The 14606-nt window shown below is 45.7% G+C and overlaps 1 protein-coding gene across 2 annotated transcripts in view; it reads right to left on the bottom strand.

Moving 5' to 3' along the window:
- Positions 1-14606, bottom strand: part of LHFPL3 (LHFPL tetraspan subfamily member 3) — a 76786-nt gene that overhangs the window by 22427 nt on the left and 39753 nt on the right. The window contains exon 3 of one of the 2 annotated variants that reach the window (XM_077471979.1): positions 1345-1372. The exons of the other annotated variant lie outside the window; for it this stretch is intronic. Within the exon in view, the coding sequence (XP_077328105.1) occupies positions 1356-1372 (17 nt within the window). The 3' untranslated portion in view covers positions 1345-1355. The remainder of the gene's footprint in view (positions 1-1344; positions 1373-14606) is intronic. 2 annotated transcript variants of the gene reach the window in all.

Genomic DNA, 14606 nt, shown 5'->3' with positions numbered 1-14606 from the left:
GGACTACATTCAGGCTAGTAGCCAATAGCTTTGATGTAGGAATTTGATCTGAGCATGCGTGGCACTTGGTCCGATCAAAATTCTCTACACATGATCGGAGTATGTCCAATCGGCCCAGTTGGTCGTGAAATATATTCCAACATGTTGGAAAATTGGGTCCGACGGATATTCAGACGGAATCAGTCCGATGCATACCACACACAGTCGGATTATCCGACGACACGGTCCGATAGGACACATTCCAACGGATTCTCCGTCCGTGTGTACAAGGGCTAATGCTGACCTGGGAAAATGATGGCCCTTTGGCTGTCCCTATTCGGCCTTCGATACCTTCACTCTCAGCATGCCTCTCTGAAGCCGGGTTCACACATGCTGCGGCAACGGGTCACAGCAAGGGGTCTGGTGCGTCCCTGTCCACCAATTCCGGTGCGAATCTGGTCTGAATTTTTGCCTGAATTCGCAATTTAATTGGAACCAAAGATGCACAAGTCTCTTTCCAAATGTGGACCGCGGCCGCCCCAGAGGTGTGTCAACTGACTCCATTGCAAGCCAGTCCCACTCTCCTGTCATTCGAATTGGATGTGGGGAAATCTGCATCCAATTCGCATATGTGTGAACCTGGTCTGAGCATTTCAGCTTCTTCAATCCTTACAATCAAAGGGCATTTGACAGGCAGTAAGAAGGTGTTATATCGCCCCCTCACTGCCTGATTGAACCCTATAATGCCACACTACTGTGCTGCAATTGCTTACATTGCATAGGGTTGTGGTGCAGCCCCACTGAACTCAATGGATGAGCTTGACAAGCTGTGCCATGTTTAAAACTCTACAGCCCAAGTATAAAATGCCTGGGCCACAGCATGTAAACAGCCCCGCCTGGCTGTTATTTTACAGTTCTTATGGGTGGCCATGGGTTGGCCCTCCATAACAGTCCCAGTTTCTCATGTGGCCCCATGAGAAAATGAATTGTCCACCCCTACTCTAATGTAAGGACCCTTGAGAATGGATTGCTTTACAATACAAGCAGCTAGAGTAGTGGACAAGGACCTGTTTTAAAGCTTTTACTGCTTGTCAAGAACATGTAAATACAGGTATTTATTGTCCTTAGTCTGGGTACATGAGCAATTTAGATATCAGCAAACTAATAAAAAGTCTTGCTTTGAGGTTAGACTAGATAAAAGGAACTGCAACATAACATAAAACATACATAATGCCTAAAATTACAAATCACAGTTTGTCCACAAGAAGCCATGCAAATATAAAGGCAGAAGCACGTATAAACATTTCACGATTTGTCCATCTAAGTGCCATGCTTGTATATTAATCAGCCTTACGCTGTACATACCTCTTAATGCCTTAGGCATTGCCATCATCTGTAGAGAAGGGAAAATATGCTGTTAGGGTTTAACTTGGCTGGGCAAAGAAATTTAAGAGATGGGAATTTATACATATATCATATGAGCACAAACTGACAAACAGCCAGCTGCAAATGCCCAGATATAAGCTTTTTGATGAGAGGTTTTCCACAGTTCTTTATGACACCACATATGAATCACATCTAAAAATACTACCCATCAGTGTCATGGACACTGTTTACACCACTAGCCTCAGTATTGCTTACTGTGGTTTCAGGTCCCAGACCGTAGGGATCGATAGAATAAATACTCTCATGCATGTCTTTCTGCTGAATCCAGAAAAGTTCTACTTGTTGTATTTGTAAAATAGGATTTCAGGGTTTTGTTTAATGATAAACCTCATATTACAATTGTATATAGTTTTATCACATGTCCTTCCAACATGTGTGCACATAGGGTAGACCTGCAGATGCCTTTTTGGTGGGGTCCTTTAACCACAGAGTTCCAATGCTACGCCAAGTCCCCTAAAGCCTTGACAGTGGATAGGCTTCTGTATTCAGATGTAGCTAAATGCTGCATTAGATGCACCAGCACTCTGTGCTTTGGCTGCATACAAACAAGATGATTAGCTGTGGCTAGTTTGTACGTGGCCAGAAACGTCATTCCTGGATTTAATCGGTCTTCTTCCAAAGTTGGTTAGAATCCCTAATCACAGACAGTGATTTGTATATACTACCAAATCTGGGCATGTGGTTGCTGGCCACAGTTACCAAATGTAGAATGGGTATAGGGCAAATCCTCTTAGGCCGCGTACACACGCGCGGACTGTTTGCCCAACCTTGTTCGTCAAACAGTTTCGGCAAACAGTCCGCTCAAAATTTGCATGAGCGGACTTGCCCACACACGAGCGGACTGTTTGACGAACAAGGTTGGGCAAACAGTTCGCTCAACTTTTGAAATGAACGGACTCGCCCACGTAAGGAGGAGGCAAATCCGCCCATTTCGAGCGCGTGTACAGGTAGGCGGGGCCCGCGAGGGAGACGTCGCGGGCTCCGCCGCCTGGAATGGGCTTAAAGGGGAACGCCAACGCCGAAAAAAATCGGCGTGGGGGTTCCCCCCAAGTCCAGACCAGACCCTTGTCCGAGCACGCTACCCGGCCGGCCAGGAAAGGGGGGCGAGCGAGCGCGCCCCCCCTCCTGAGCCGTACCAGGCCGCGTGCCCTCAACATGGGGGGTGCCTTGGGGAAGGGGGGGCCGCGCGGCCCCCCCACCCCAAAGCACCTTGTCCCCATGTTGATGAGGACAAGGGCCTCTTCCCGACAACCCTGGCCGTTGGTTGTCGGGGTCTGCGGGCGGGGGGCTTATCGGAATCCGGGAGCCCCCTTTAAGAAGGGGGCCCCCGGATACCGGCCCCCCACCCTATGTGAATGAGTATGGGGTACAATGTACCCCTACCCATTCACCTGTGAAATAAAGTACAAAAAAAAACACAACACATGGAAAAAGTATTTTATTGCACAGCTCCGGGGGTCTTCCGTCTTCGGGGGTCTTCTCGCCGGACTCCTCCGCTATGTGTGTGTAGCTCTTTTACTAGCGGAGGAGTCCGGCTTTCTTCCTCCCCGCCGCCGGCCTCTTCTCCCGACTTCGGGGGTCTTGTCCCCCTCTTCGGTTCTTCTGCCGGGCCACCGCGCCTGGTCCGGTGGCCCGGTCTTCTGTCGCCGTCTTCCGTTCTTCTGTCGCCGCCTTCGGTTCTTCTGCCGGGCCACCGCGCCTTCTTGTAGCTCTTTTACAGGCGGTGGCCCGGTCTTCTGTCGCCGCCGCCGCCGCCTTCCGTTCTTGTTCTTCTTCTTGTTCTTCTTCTTCTTCTCCTGGAGATGTTGACTCGACGAGCTCTCCGGCCGGAATGCCAGAGCCGCGCTGTGCGGTCACTTATATAGTGACAATGGGGCGGTGTCACATGGTATATGTCACATGGGTTGGTCACATGGTGACCCCGCCCCCTTACGATGTCATAGTCCCCATGTGACATCAACCCATGTGACCAACCCATGTGACATATACCATGTGACACCGCCCCATTGTCACTATATAAGTGGCAGCGGAGCGTGTCCCTGGCATTCCGGCCGGAGAGCTCGTCGAGTCAACATCTCCAGGAGAAGAACAAGAAGAAGAACCAGAAGAAGAACAAGAACGGAAGGCGGCGGCGGCGACGACGACAGCGGCGGCGACAGAAGACCGGGCCACCGCCTGTAAAAGAGCTACAAGAAGGCGCGGTGGCCCGGCAGAAGAACCGAAGGCGGCGACAGAAGAACGGAAGACGGCGACAGAAGACCGGGCCACCGGACCAGGCGCGGTGGCCCGGCAGAAGAACCGAAGAGGGGGACAAGACCCCCGAAGTCGGGAGAAGAGGCCGGCGGCGGGGAGGAAGAAAGCCGGACTCCTCCGCTAGCAAAAGAGCTACACACACATAGCGGAGGAGTCCGGCGAGAAGACCCCCGAAGACGGAAGACCCCCGGAGCTGTGCAATAAAATATTTTTTCTCAGTGTTGTGTTTTTTATTGTACTTTAGTTCACAGGTGAATGGGTAGGGGTACATTGTACCCCATACTCATTCACATAGGGTGGGGGGCCGGTATCCGGGGGCCCCCTTCTTAAAGGGGGCTCCCGGATTCCGATAAGCCCCCCGCCCGCAGACCCCGACAACCAACGGCCAGGGTTGTCGGGAAGAGGCCCTTGTCCTCATCAACATGGGGACAAGGTGCTTTGGGGTGGGGGGGCCGCGCGGCCCCCCCTTCCCCAAGGCACCCCCCATGTTGAGGGCACGCGGCCTGGTACGGCTCAGGAGGGGGGGCGCGCTCGCTCGCCCCCCTTTCCTGGCCGGCCGGGTAGCGTGCTCGGACAAGGGTCTGGTCTGGACTTGGGGGGAACCCCCACGCCGATTTTTTTCGGCGTTGGGGTTCCCCTTTAAGCCCATTCCAGGCGGCGGAGCCCGCGACGTCTCCTTCGCGGGCCCCGCCTACCTGTACACGCGCTCGAAATGGGCGGACTTTCCGAGCGGGAACAGTCCGCTCATTTCGAAAGTACAGCGGACAGGCCCACACACGGGCGGACTGTTCGCTCAAACACAGTTTCAGCGGACAGTTTTTCGGAATTTCCGAAAGACTTTGTCCGTCCAACTGTCCGCTGAAACTGTCCGCTGAAAGCCCACACACGAGCGGACTGTCCGCCCAAACACTGTTCAGCGGACAAGGTTGGGCGAACAGTCCGCCCGTGTGTACGCGGCCTAAGAATGGACTAATCACCCATGTTAAAAAGGCCCTAATAGTTAACTGCAGGTAAATTATATTTTATTTTTTGATTGTTCAACCAGGTAATGAAATGTAAGTGAGTTTATGGCAAAAACTGTTTCTTTTAGTTTTGGTAGGAAATGATTAAAGCCCATGTCAGTTTATTTATTCATGTTTGTGTCCAATTCAGGAAAATTCCCTTGACTCTTTGGCCCCTTTCACACGGGCTTTCCGATCAGGTCCACCTGTCAGTTTTTCAGGCGGACTTGATGGAACGCTCCATTCACTCCTATGGAGCAGCAGATGTCAACGGTGACGTGTCCGCTGACATCCGCTGCTATCCCATTCGATCCTGTCCATGAAATTTAGACAGATGGAGACCCTATTTTCCATCCCCCGAGTGAAACGGATTGGATGAAAACGGACATCCGGTCCATTTTCATCCGATCTCTCCATGGATGAGAGCGGGGCTCTGATAGGCCCGTCTCTGCACAGTGAGCGGAGATGGACCTGTCATCCGCCTGCTCAGTGGGGATCAGCGGAGTCTGCCGGGTGGACTGCCCATGTGAAAGGACCCTTTGTCTCCCAGAGACAACAGGGAGAGAAAGGAAATTTTTGTAATGTGTCTTTAGAAGATTTTCCCATACCTCCTGTTCCAGTGACAACTGTAACGTGTAGGATTTCCCATAACTTTCTGTCTTGGGCACAGGACAAAAAAAACATGAATTTACCAAGGGAAGGTCACAGACATCAATAAAACCTTTTCTGAACCTCTAAACCTTTTTATAGTTTTGCATAGAGTAGAGATAGAGTAGAACCTCTGTCATGTTTTATTGCTGTCTGTGCTCCCGTAGGAGATTCAAACCTCTCTATCTATCCTGTTTACCATTATCATTGAAAGTGAAAGTAAAAGGAAACCCCACATTTTTTGGTCGTCCCCAGAAAAGTAATAGAGGGGAATTGTTCCAATAGGGATACTAGTTCTGGTAACCTGGAGGTCCCCAAGGAAGTTTCTTTCATTTGCAGAGATTTCCTCTCACTTCCTGTTTGGCTACGGGACAGGAAGTGAAGAGAAATCTCCTGAATGGGGCACAGATGGAAAAAAATAAATCAACAGGGATTATAACCTTCCCTTGCTCTATCCAAAATGAAAATAAACCTGAAAATTGTATCAAATACTTAGCCTAATTTTCCTTTCCTGATGCCAAACCATGGCTGCATACTAGTGATAGAGCTCCGCCTCTTGTCCACTCCCTCAGGACCATTGAATAGCATTAAAAAAGGTGTGGTTAGCCACCCCCCCATTCTTTGTAATAAGCCACATACCAAGACGTACAAGGGTGGGCCCGTATGCTGCCATGGTTTGGCAGCAGGAAAGGAAAATTACGTTAAGTATTTTATACAAATTTACGCTTTCCTGACGCCAACATGGCAGCATACAGTGATAAATGTGATAAATGATAAAGCTGACAGGGTGGGTACTGCTTTAAACAACATCAGTTGTATTTACAATGCAAAAGAAGATTGGATTGTCCTTCTCTCAAAGTCTACAGATGATAAGGCTACCCTATGATGTCTTAGGTGGAGTGTGCAGTCACCGTTGAGTAAAGCTCACACCCTCTTGCTCCATACGCTCTGCAAATAAGCTTGACGATCCAGCTGGAATGAGATCCTTGATGTAGCCTCCTTTCCGTTGCGTTTCCCTGCTGGAATTATAAAGTGCTTATCTGAGCGTCTGAAGGGAGAGGTGGCCGACTGGAATTTCCTTAATGTTCTGGAAACATCCAGCTCATGTAGCCTGCCTGAGTCCTCTTCTGGGAAGTTAGGTAAAGCCCCAGATGTCTTGGGGGCAAACCAATCAATAAACACTTATTGTTTTTTTTTTTTATCAAAAACATGTAGCAGAATACATTTTGGCCAAAATTTCTGTTTCAATGGTTTTTATTAATTGTTTTAGTAAAACAATAAAGAACAATTGGTAGAGCAGCGAACAATCCTCGCTTGCTCCAAGTGCCTCAGATAAACAAATAAACAAATGTGGGGCTTAATACAGATTAATGAAGACCCAACATGTGGCTTAGGTCTGCTATGTGGCCCCCAAACACATTTTAACTAGAAAGTAAGGCAGGACAGTAACACATGCTGAGATACTGGCAGAACATTTGAACTACATGTACTCTACGATGCAATCGTTCTATCAGCCACCCAGTGAGCTGTGTGTATGCAAGACATTGTGGTCCCTGATCGAAATCATTGCTTAGGTAAAACCTCAGCAAGTTAGTCCAGGTGGCATAGTTTCGTAATAAGTAAGATTCTTTCAGCAATTGTTTATTATAACCGTCCCCCATAGGGGACCCTATTCCCAACGATGTACCCAGGAGTGTCTGGGTAAACCAGAGAGAAGAGAAACAAGAAAAACATAGAAACACGATACCATAGGTTAGCATGAAATAAAAGATATGGTAGAAAAGAAGGAAAGGTGAATGCACATTTTTTATTGGATATGTTTTATAGCATAAAATAAAAAGTAAAAATACTAGGGTTTTTTTCCCCAATTTTTCGGTCTTTTTTTTCAATTATAATCGCAAAAATAGAAAACCTAGTGGTGTTCACATACCACCAAAAGAAAGCTTGATCTGTGTGAAAAAAAAATTATATAAATTTTGTTTGGGTACAGCGCTACATGACCGTGCAATAACAAAAGATGGTCTGGTCGTGAAAGGGGTAAAATCTCCTGGAGCTGAAGTGGATATAGCATTATATGAGAAATGCTTGTAAACATACCCATAACATAATTACAATTCATGCCTCATGTATATCTGTGCCATGCGTTAACACAATGTGAACTGAAGCATGTTAATGTGTGTTGCTTTAAAGTAGCTTATGAAAATGAATGGCCTGCCTTAACATAACAGACGCCAATGCATACTATCACTAAGCACACTAGCAGCGCGCCGCAATCAACGATATAAAAAAATATTTATCTACAGGAAACAAATGAATGGCTTTTACGGTGGCCGTGTTCCAAATAAATGTTCCCACTTGCAAAAAAGGATTAGTACAAAATGATTAGCAGCCCAAGAAATTTATTTTTCACAGTTGATACAGCTTCCAAAAAGCTCACAGAATGGCACAGATTTATACATACCGTAGGTAGGCAGTGCAGTCAATGACATGAAATAAAATAATTTTTGTGGCATTTCTTTTTAGATGCCATGAGAATGCTATCAGAAAATATATTAGTAAGCTTGGAAATATCCTATTTATCATACTAGTCATAAACTATTTCATGATGGTATCACAGAATAAAATCACAGATCAGCAGAGTATCGAAATGAAAATGTTCTTGATATAGGAGGATACCTGAAACCCCTTTTTAAAGTGACAGATGAATCAGTATCGCTGTGTTTATTGGGGCTCTTTTCTCATTTTTTGACATAATCCCTATATGCACACAGAATAGTGTGTTAGTACATGGGTAACATATTGAATTGTTTTCTATATAGAAAACATTAATCCAGAAACAGATATTCAACAATATCTAACAATATCCCAGGTGACCCTTTATATAAATGTACTAATTCACATAAGATGTCTATTTTGCAAAAACTGTCAAGGGATTCTGGCCTCCTCACATTATCCCATATGTATAAGCTATCCACACTCGAAGGAAAGCACCAAGCCATTGGTTAAGGGATGTACACAACAGTATTTTATGCTGTGTTTTCAAACTTATTAGAATAAGAATTTTTGGTGGAAATCAAGTTTGTTTGTGATCTTCTCAAACACTAAACACCAAGGCAACTATTTGCCTCAGAAAACCCTAAACAAGAATACTTCACTGATCTTGTGAAGACAAGAGTACCAAGTAGAGTACCTAGACTAGAGTTAGCATTTTATGTTCCTATTTTATGACACTGTCTACACTGTTTTATTTTTGTGTCACCCAGGAGTCACGTATCTTTGCTTAAAGTGGTTGTAGGTTGTAGGTAAGCCTAGATTAAAGCCCCATACACACTATCAGATTTTCTGCTGACTTTTTCCTTCAGATTTACCAAAACCATGTAGTACAAGGGCCTGCCTGATTGCATACAAATTGAAACTCCTAAGGTTTGACCTCATATTACATGGTTTTGGTAAATCTGAAGGAAAAACTCAGCAGAAAAACTGACAGTGTGTATGGGGCTTAAGGCTTACCTGTAGGTCCAAGAAATATCTCCTAAACCTACACGGTTTAGGAGATATTTGCCGAAAGACAGGCACCGCTGTCTACGGCGCATGCGCCGTAGACAGTGGCACGCAGACGCACTGAGCGCGCCGCTGTCAACGGTGATATGCCGCGAGTGACAGATAATGGACTACTATGCGATGCATAGTAGTCCATTATGCTTTACCTTTAATACTGTTTAAACCATGGATTCTAGACCAATATTTAGTGACCTGAGATCAAGATCAACCAATGTACCACAATCAGTTCAATCCGTTCAACTGCTAAAGCAGCCTTTCTTAACCTTTTTATTCCAGAAGATCCCTTGAAATAACATTTAGGTCTTAGGTAACCCCTACTTAAACCAAATAATAATAGAAAAAACCTTATAACTTTCTTAAATGAGCAGGGGCAGTTTTTAGTACAAATTGTGTAGGTATTTATGTGGATTATTTGTTCTCAACATGCCCACTGAACTTTGCTTTTCTTTAGACCACCACACATGGTGGTGTGCAGAAAAACACAGCTCAAAGCGGGAGTCCACCGGGACTCCGCGTTTTTTTTTTTTGTTAAAAGCCAGCAGCTACAAATACTGTAGCTGCTGACTTTTAAAATAGTGACACTTACCTGTCCAGCGCGCCCGCGATGTCGGCACCCGAAGCCGATCTCTAGATCGACACTCGAGTGCTGCCGCCGCCATCTTGGGTATGGGAATCAAGAAATGGAGCCTTTCGGCTTCATTTCCCGGTTCCCTACTGCGCATGCGCGAGCCGCGCTGCGCAATGAGGACGGTCCCCGCTGCCTCTGGGATCTGTGTGTTTCCCAGCAGGCAGCGGGGCACTTGCGGGAAGGGGCGGGCACTTGCGGAAAGGGGCGTAAGTTACGCCCCTTTCCGCAGAGAGCTATCCCGGAAGTGGGTGCAGTTACCTGGATTATCCAGGTAACTGCACCCCCCTCCCCCTGAAAGGTGCCGATTGTGGCACCGGAGGGGGGGAGGGTTCCGATGAGCGGAAGGTCCACTTTAGGGTGGACCTCCGCTTTAACAGACAAGCCCTCAAAATGAAGGTACTACAGTTTCTTTTAATGAAACCAGATCTATGAATGGAGGGGACAGACTTTAGTCATCTGCCTGTACTCCATTCTGAGATCCTTTTTCATTCGTAGATGCTGTAACAGGTAGGCAGAAAGGGTGGGCATAGTTGGGCACACTTAATGAGAGCCTGTGACAGCTCCCATGGTTCTTTTAAACCCCGCTGCACTGGAATATTATGGTATCTGATTATGGAGGGAATAGACGGAGGAGGATTTCACTAAACTGTAGAGGCATCAGCACAAGAGACACATCTTACATTAGGTAAGTTATACCCCTTGTACTGATTTTTGTGTTTTTTTTATTTTGGCTGCACTTATGCTTTAAAATACTCAAGGAGTAACTATGCTGGTGCTCCCTTAAACACTGGAGATGCTTTTTATGTATCAGACTTTTCTTTACAGTTAGCACCTCAATGGTGAAGAGTCCTGAAGATTTGCCTTAGCCCTCCACATCAGGATACCTGGGGGACCTTACCCCTTTTCTATTTGCATACAGGGCTGTCATTCTACATCCACCTTTGGATATGCCCCATTTACGTCACCCCCTTCCTTTTTTTCAATAGCTGTTCCACCCTCTTGAGGGATCTTTTTAAGACTTTCTAATTATCTTCTGCCTGCCTCCTCATAGATAACTTTCTTATCCCTATATCTGCAGAGTAAAGCTGGTACTGCACTCTCCGTTTAGTAGATATGTGGCATTTGGCTGTGCACCATCCTGACAACAAGGATTACAACTTTTCTTCAGCACCACCCAATACTTATTTGAGAATTTATTACCTCCTAGCTGCACAATCCACACTTCCCCAGGTCACAGAGGCTGCAATTGATACCCTGAATGTGTCAGACAATGCTCCAAACACCATGTCACTCAAATTAGGCACCATGTCCCAAAGCCTGGTGTTGGAAATTAAATGATTCTCTTATTCAAGAAGGCCACCATTAAACTGGATCATCTAACATACCCGGTATCTCAGACAAAGAATCCCTCTCCCAGTTCACCGGGAAGCACATAAGTGTGTGATGCTGGGACTTCTTATAAAAAACGGTTCAGAAATGTAAAGGGCCAGGCTGTCCTGGCCCACCCAATTAAAAATACATATCTACTGCCTTGAATCTTTACATAACAAATCTCTTTTTCTCAAACTTTGGTGGTAGAACTTAAATTGCAATTTGAAAAGCTTAACTCTCATCTGAGACATAAAGCCAATTTGCAAATGATTATATATCCAGACACGTTTCACAAACTGGGGACAAACCTGGCAAGCTTCTGGCCAACTACTTAAGAGACATGTCCCTTAAGATAAACATACCCCTTATAGATGTTGGTGACTGGAAAAAAAATGCATTTCTCTGTAAATTTCTTCTAGGGACTTTTTCCTATAAAATCTGCACCAATCTACTGACCCTCTCACCTCCCAAACTAAACTCCAAAAAATTCCAGATTAAATTGCCGGCACAAGTCTTCCCTTCATCTCTCCCATTGCTACAAAATCTATAGATTCTTGACTACCGAGGAATCCCTAAACCCCAACAAAGCACCAAGGTGCCCCAGTGGGTACACCAGGAATTACTTTTAAAACCTTTGCATCCATCCTGGCCTCTAGATTTATTTCAGCCTATCTCAATGTGCTCAAACTCCCTGCTGATACACTGACAGCTCACATAGCTGTTATTCCCAAGGAGGGGAAAGACTCCACCTTATGTGTGAACTATTGCCTGATCTCCTTCTTAAACACAGACCTACAGATTTTTACCAAAATTCCCTCCACATATCTCCTTCAATTTATTTTGTACCTAGTCCAGGAAGGTTTTATGCCTTCCAGGGATGTTAAACACAACACTACAAGTGTCTCTAATGTGACCCACCTTGCTCACTTAATATCTACGTGTTTTTATTCTTAATGCTGAAAAAGTATTCAAGAATGGACTAGTTATTTCTGAGGGCCACCCTTGAACACACTGGATTAGAGAAACACATGCTTCAATGAATGGATGCTCTTTACTCACAACCTCTGTGACAGTTTGGACTAACAAGGCTATTTTCCCTTTTCTTTACTCTTTGCAATATGACTTGTAAGATATATCCCCTTCCTGCCCATTTTTATCTTAAGGGCTCTTTCACACGGGGCGGATCAGTGATGATCCGTCCCGTGTATATCCGCTTGCTCAGCGCTCCGTCGATCCCCGCTGAGCAGGAAGATGACAGGTCCGTCCCTGTACACTGTGCAAGAACGGACCTGTCAGAGCGCTCTCTCCCCTATGGGATATTGAATGACGAAGGTCCGTAGAGTTCGTCGTCACCCGATCCGATGACGGATGGATAAGTAGGTTTTTCCTCCGTCACACTTTTTCAGATCGGAGCGGGTCGGATGTCAGCGGACATGTCACCGCTGATATCCGATGCGCCATAGACCTCTATGGAGCATCCATTCAGGGCCACCTGAAAAATTGGCAGGCGGACCTGAACGGATCGGCCGTGTGAAAGAGGCCTTACTCTTGAGCATTTTATGAGACATATACGCGATAATCAAGGGTCTCTTGTTACAAAACATCCAAAACAAAGTTGTAGCCTTAATGAAGGGCTATTAATTTTTCCTAAACTCCCCTGAAGTAACACTTCCTAACCACTAACCAGAAATAAAATAACACATATGGTAAACTATCCAATTTTGAGATACATTTTCATAAATCAGAACCTCTTAATATTACCCTTCCATCCATCAGACTCACAAACATCACCTCAAACTTTCCCTTTCATCGGGCAGCACCTATATAACTAATTTATGTATCACCTTCACACTTGATAAAATCTTTGACTCTAATTCCCCACCACAACTCCATGCAATCCAAGACCTTAGGCAATGGCAGAAATGTAAACATAGACCCATAAAAATGTTTATATTTATATACATAAAGTAAATAGTACATAAAGCACTACCTAGTGTTCTTTACTTGTTCCAAACTCTACTGTTCATGATACCAATGCCCTTCTTGAAAAAAATTACGACTAGAATTCTGACAGTTTATAATGGGGATCAGCAACGCACTCCCGATCCCTGCATTCTGAGCACAAAACACTCCTGATCCCTGCATTCTGAGTGCAACGCACTCCTGATCCCTGCATTCTGAGGGCAACGCACTGCAATGTGAGTGCAACGCACTCCTGATCCTTGCCTTCTAAACGCAACACACTCCAGATCCCTGCAGTCTGAGTGCAACGCACTCCTGAACCCTGTGTTCGGAGTGAAACGCACTCCTAAACCCTTCATTCTGAGTGAAATGCACTCCTGATCCCTGCATTATGAGCTTAACGCATGTCTGATCCCTGCATTCTGAGTGAAACGCACTCTTGAACCCTGCATTCTGAGCACAATGCACTCCTGAACCTTGCATTCTGAGCACAATGCACTCCTGAACCCTGCATTCTGAGCTCAATGCACTCCTAAACCCTGCATTCTGAGCGCAAGGCACTCCTGATCCCTGCATTCTGCACATTATGCACTCCTTAACCCTGCATTCTGAGCACAGCGAACTCCGGATCCCTGCATTCTGAGCACAATGCACTCCTGATCACTGCATTCTGAGTGGAAGGCACTCCTGATCTCTGCATTTTGAGTGCAACACACTCCTGATTTCTGCATTCTGCGAGCAATACACTCCTTAACCCCACATTCTGAGCATAACACACTCCTTAACCCTGCATTCTGAGGGTAATGCAGCCCTGAACCCTGCGTTCTGAACGTAACACACTCCTTAACCCTGCATTCTGAGGGTAAGTAACTTCCGAACCCTGCATTCTGAGCGTAACACATCCCTGAACCCTGCATTCTGAGCGTAACGCACTCCCAAACCTTGCATTCTGAGCGTAACACACTCACAAACCCTGCACTCTCTAGTAAAACTTTTCATGTCCACTGCGTTTGTGATCTACATTTGGGATTAACAAATATAACCTGCAGTACATCACAAAAGCAGTGCATTTTGAACATGGTGCAGGAAACACATGGAACAAGCCTTTCTGGTATCACGTTCTGGTGTGAACTGGCCCTAACAACAGTACACTGTGCCCGGTGAACTTTGACTTTAGTGTTGTTTAAGTAGATCTCCATCTCTGTATGGTTGCCTAACCCCGATTTATATGGTCCCAAACCTGTCCTAGAATAGCACACCAGCTTTATCCACAGTGCATGGAAGGTGATCTTTCCTGATTTGGCTGCCTTTCACCTTCACCGTCAAGTTCTATCCAGGAACAGATATAAACGATTAATCTTCTTCAGTGCAGCTAGGATTTGCATCCCTGACATCTGAAAACAGGTTTACTGCTCTGTGGTTTTCTAAAATAAATATCTGACATATAGAAGACCTTACAGCTTCCCTTAAGTATCCCAAAGAAAAATGTAGGCGTATCTGGTTTTACTGGCTAGAATATATTTGTTCTCCAGAATACGGGTCTATACTTGAGCAGTAAGACTTACTGGATGGGTCCCAGATTAGACAAAGCCCTTTCCCTGTAACACCCCTCCCTCCTCTCTCTTTTTTCCTAGCCCTTTTCCTTTTACCCTCTTGCTTTTTCTCGTTTTTGACCATATGCCTTCTGGCTACTTGGTTGCTAGTTCTCCCTGTACTCTTGGTTCCCTGTTTTAAGATGAAGGGCTGGAAAATCAAAT

The sequence above is a fragment of the Lithobates pipiens genome, unplaced genomic scaffold (genome assembly GCF_037356315.1).
Source record: "Lithobates pipiens isolate NorthernLeopardFrog02 unplaced genomic scaffold, aLitPip1_a1.2 Scaffold_8, whole genome shotgun sequence".
In the NCBI taxonomy this organism is placed as follows: Eukaryota; Metazoa; Chordata; class Amphibia; order Anura; family Ranidae; genus Lithobates; species Lithobates pipiens.
The sequence above is the reverse complement of the archived record's forward strand: the minus strand, read 5'-3'. Positions and strand labels throughout refer to the sequence as shown.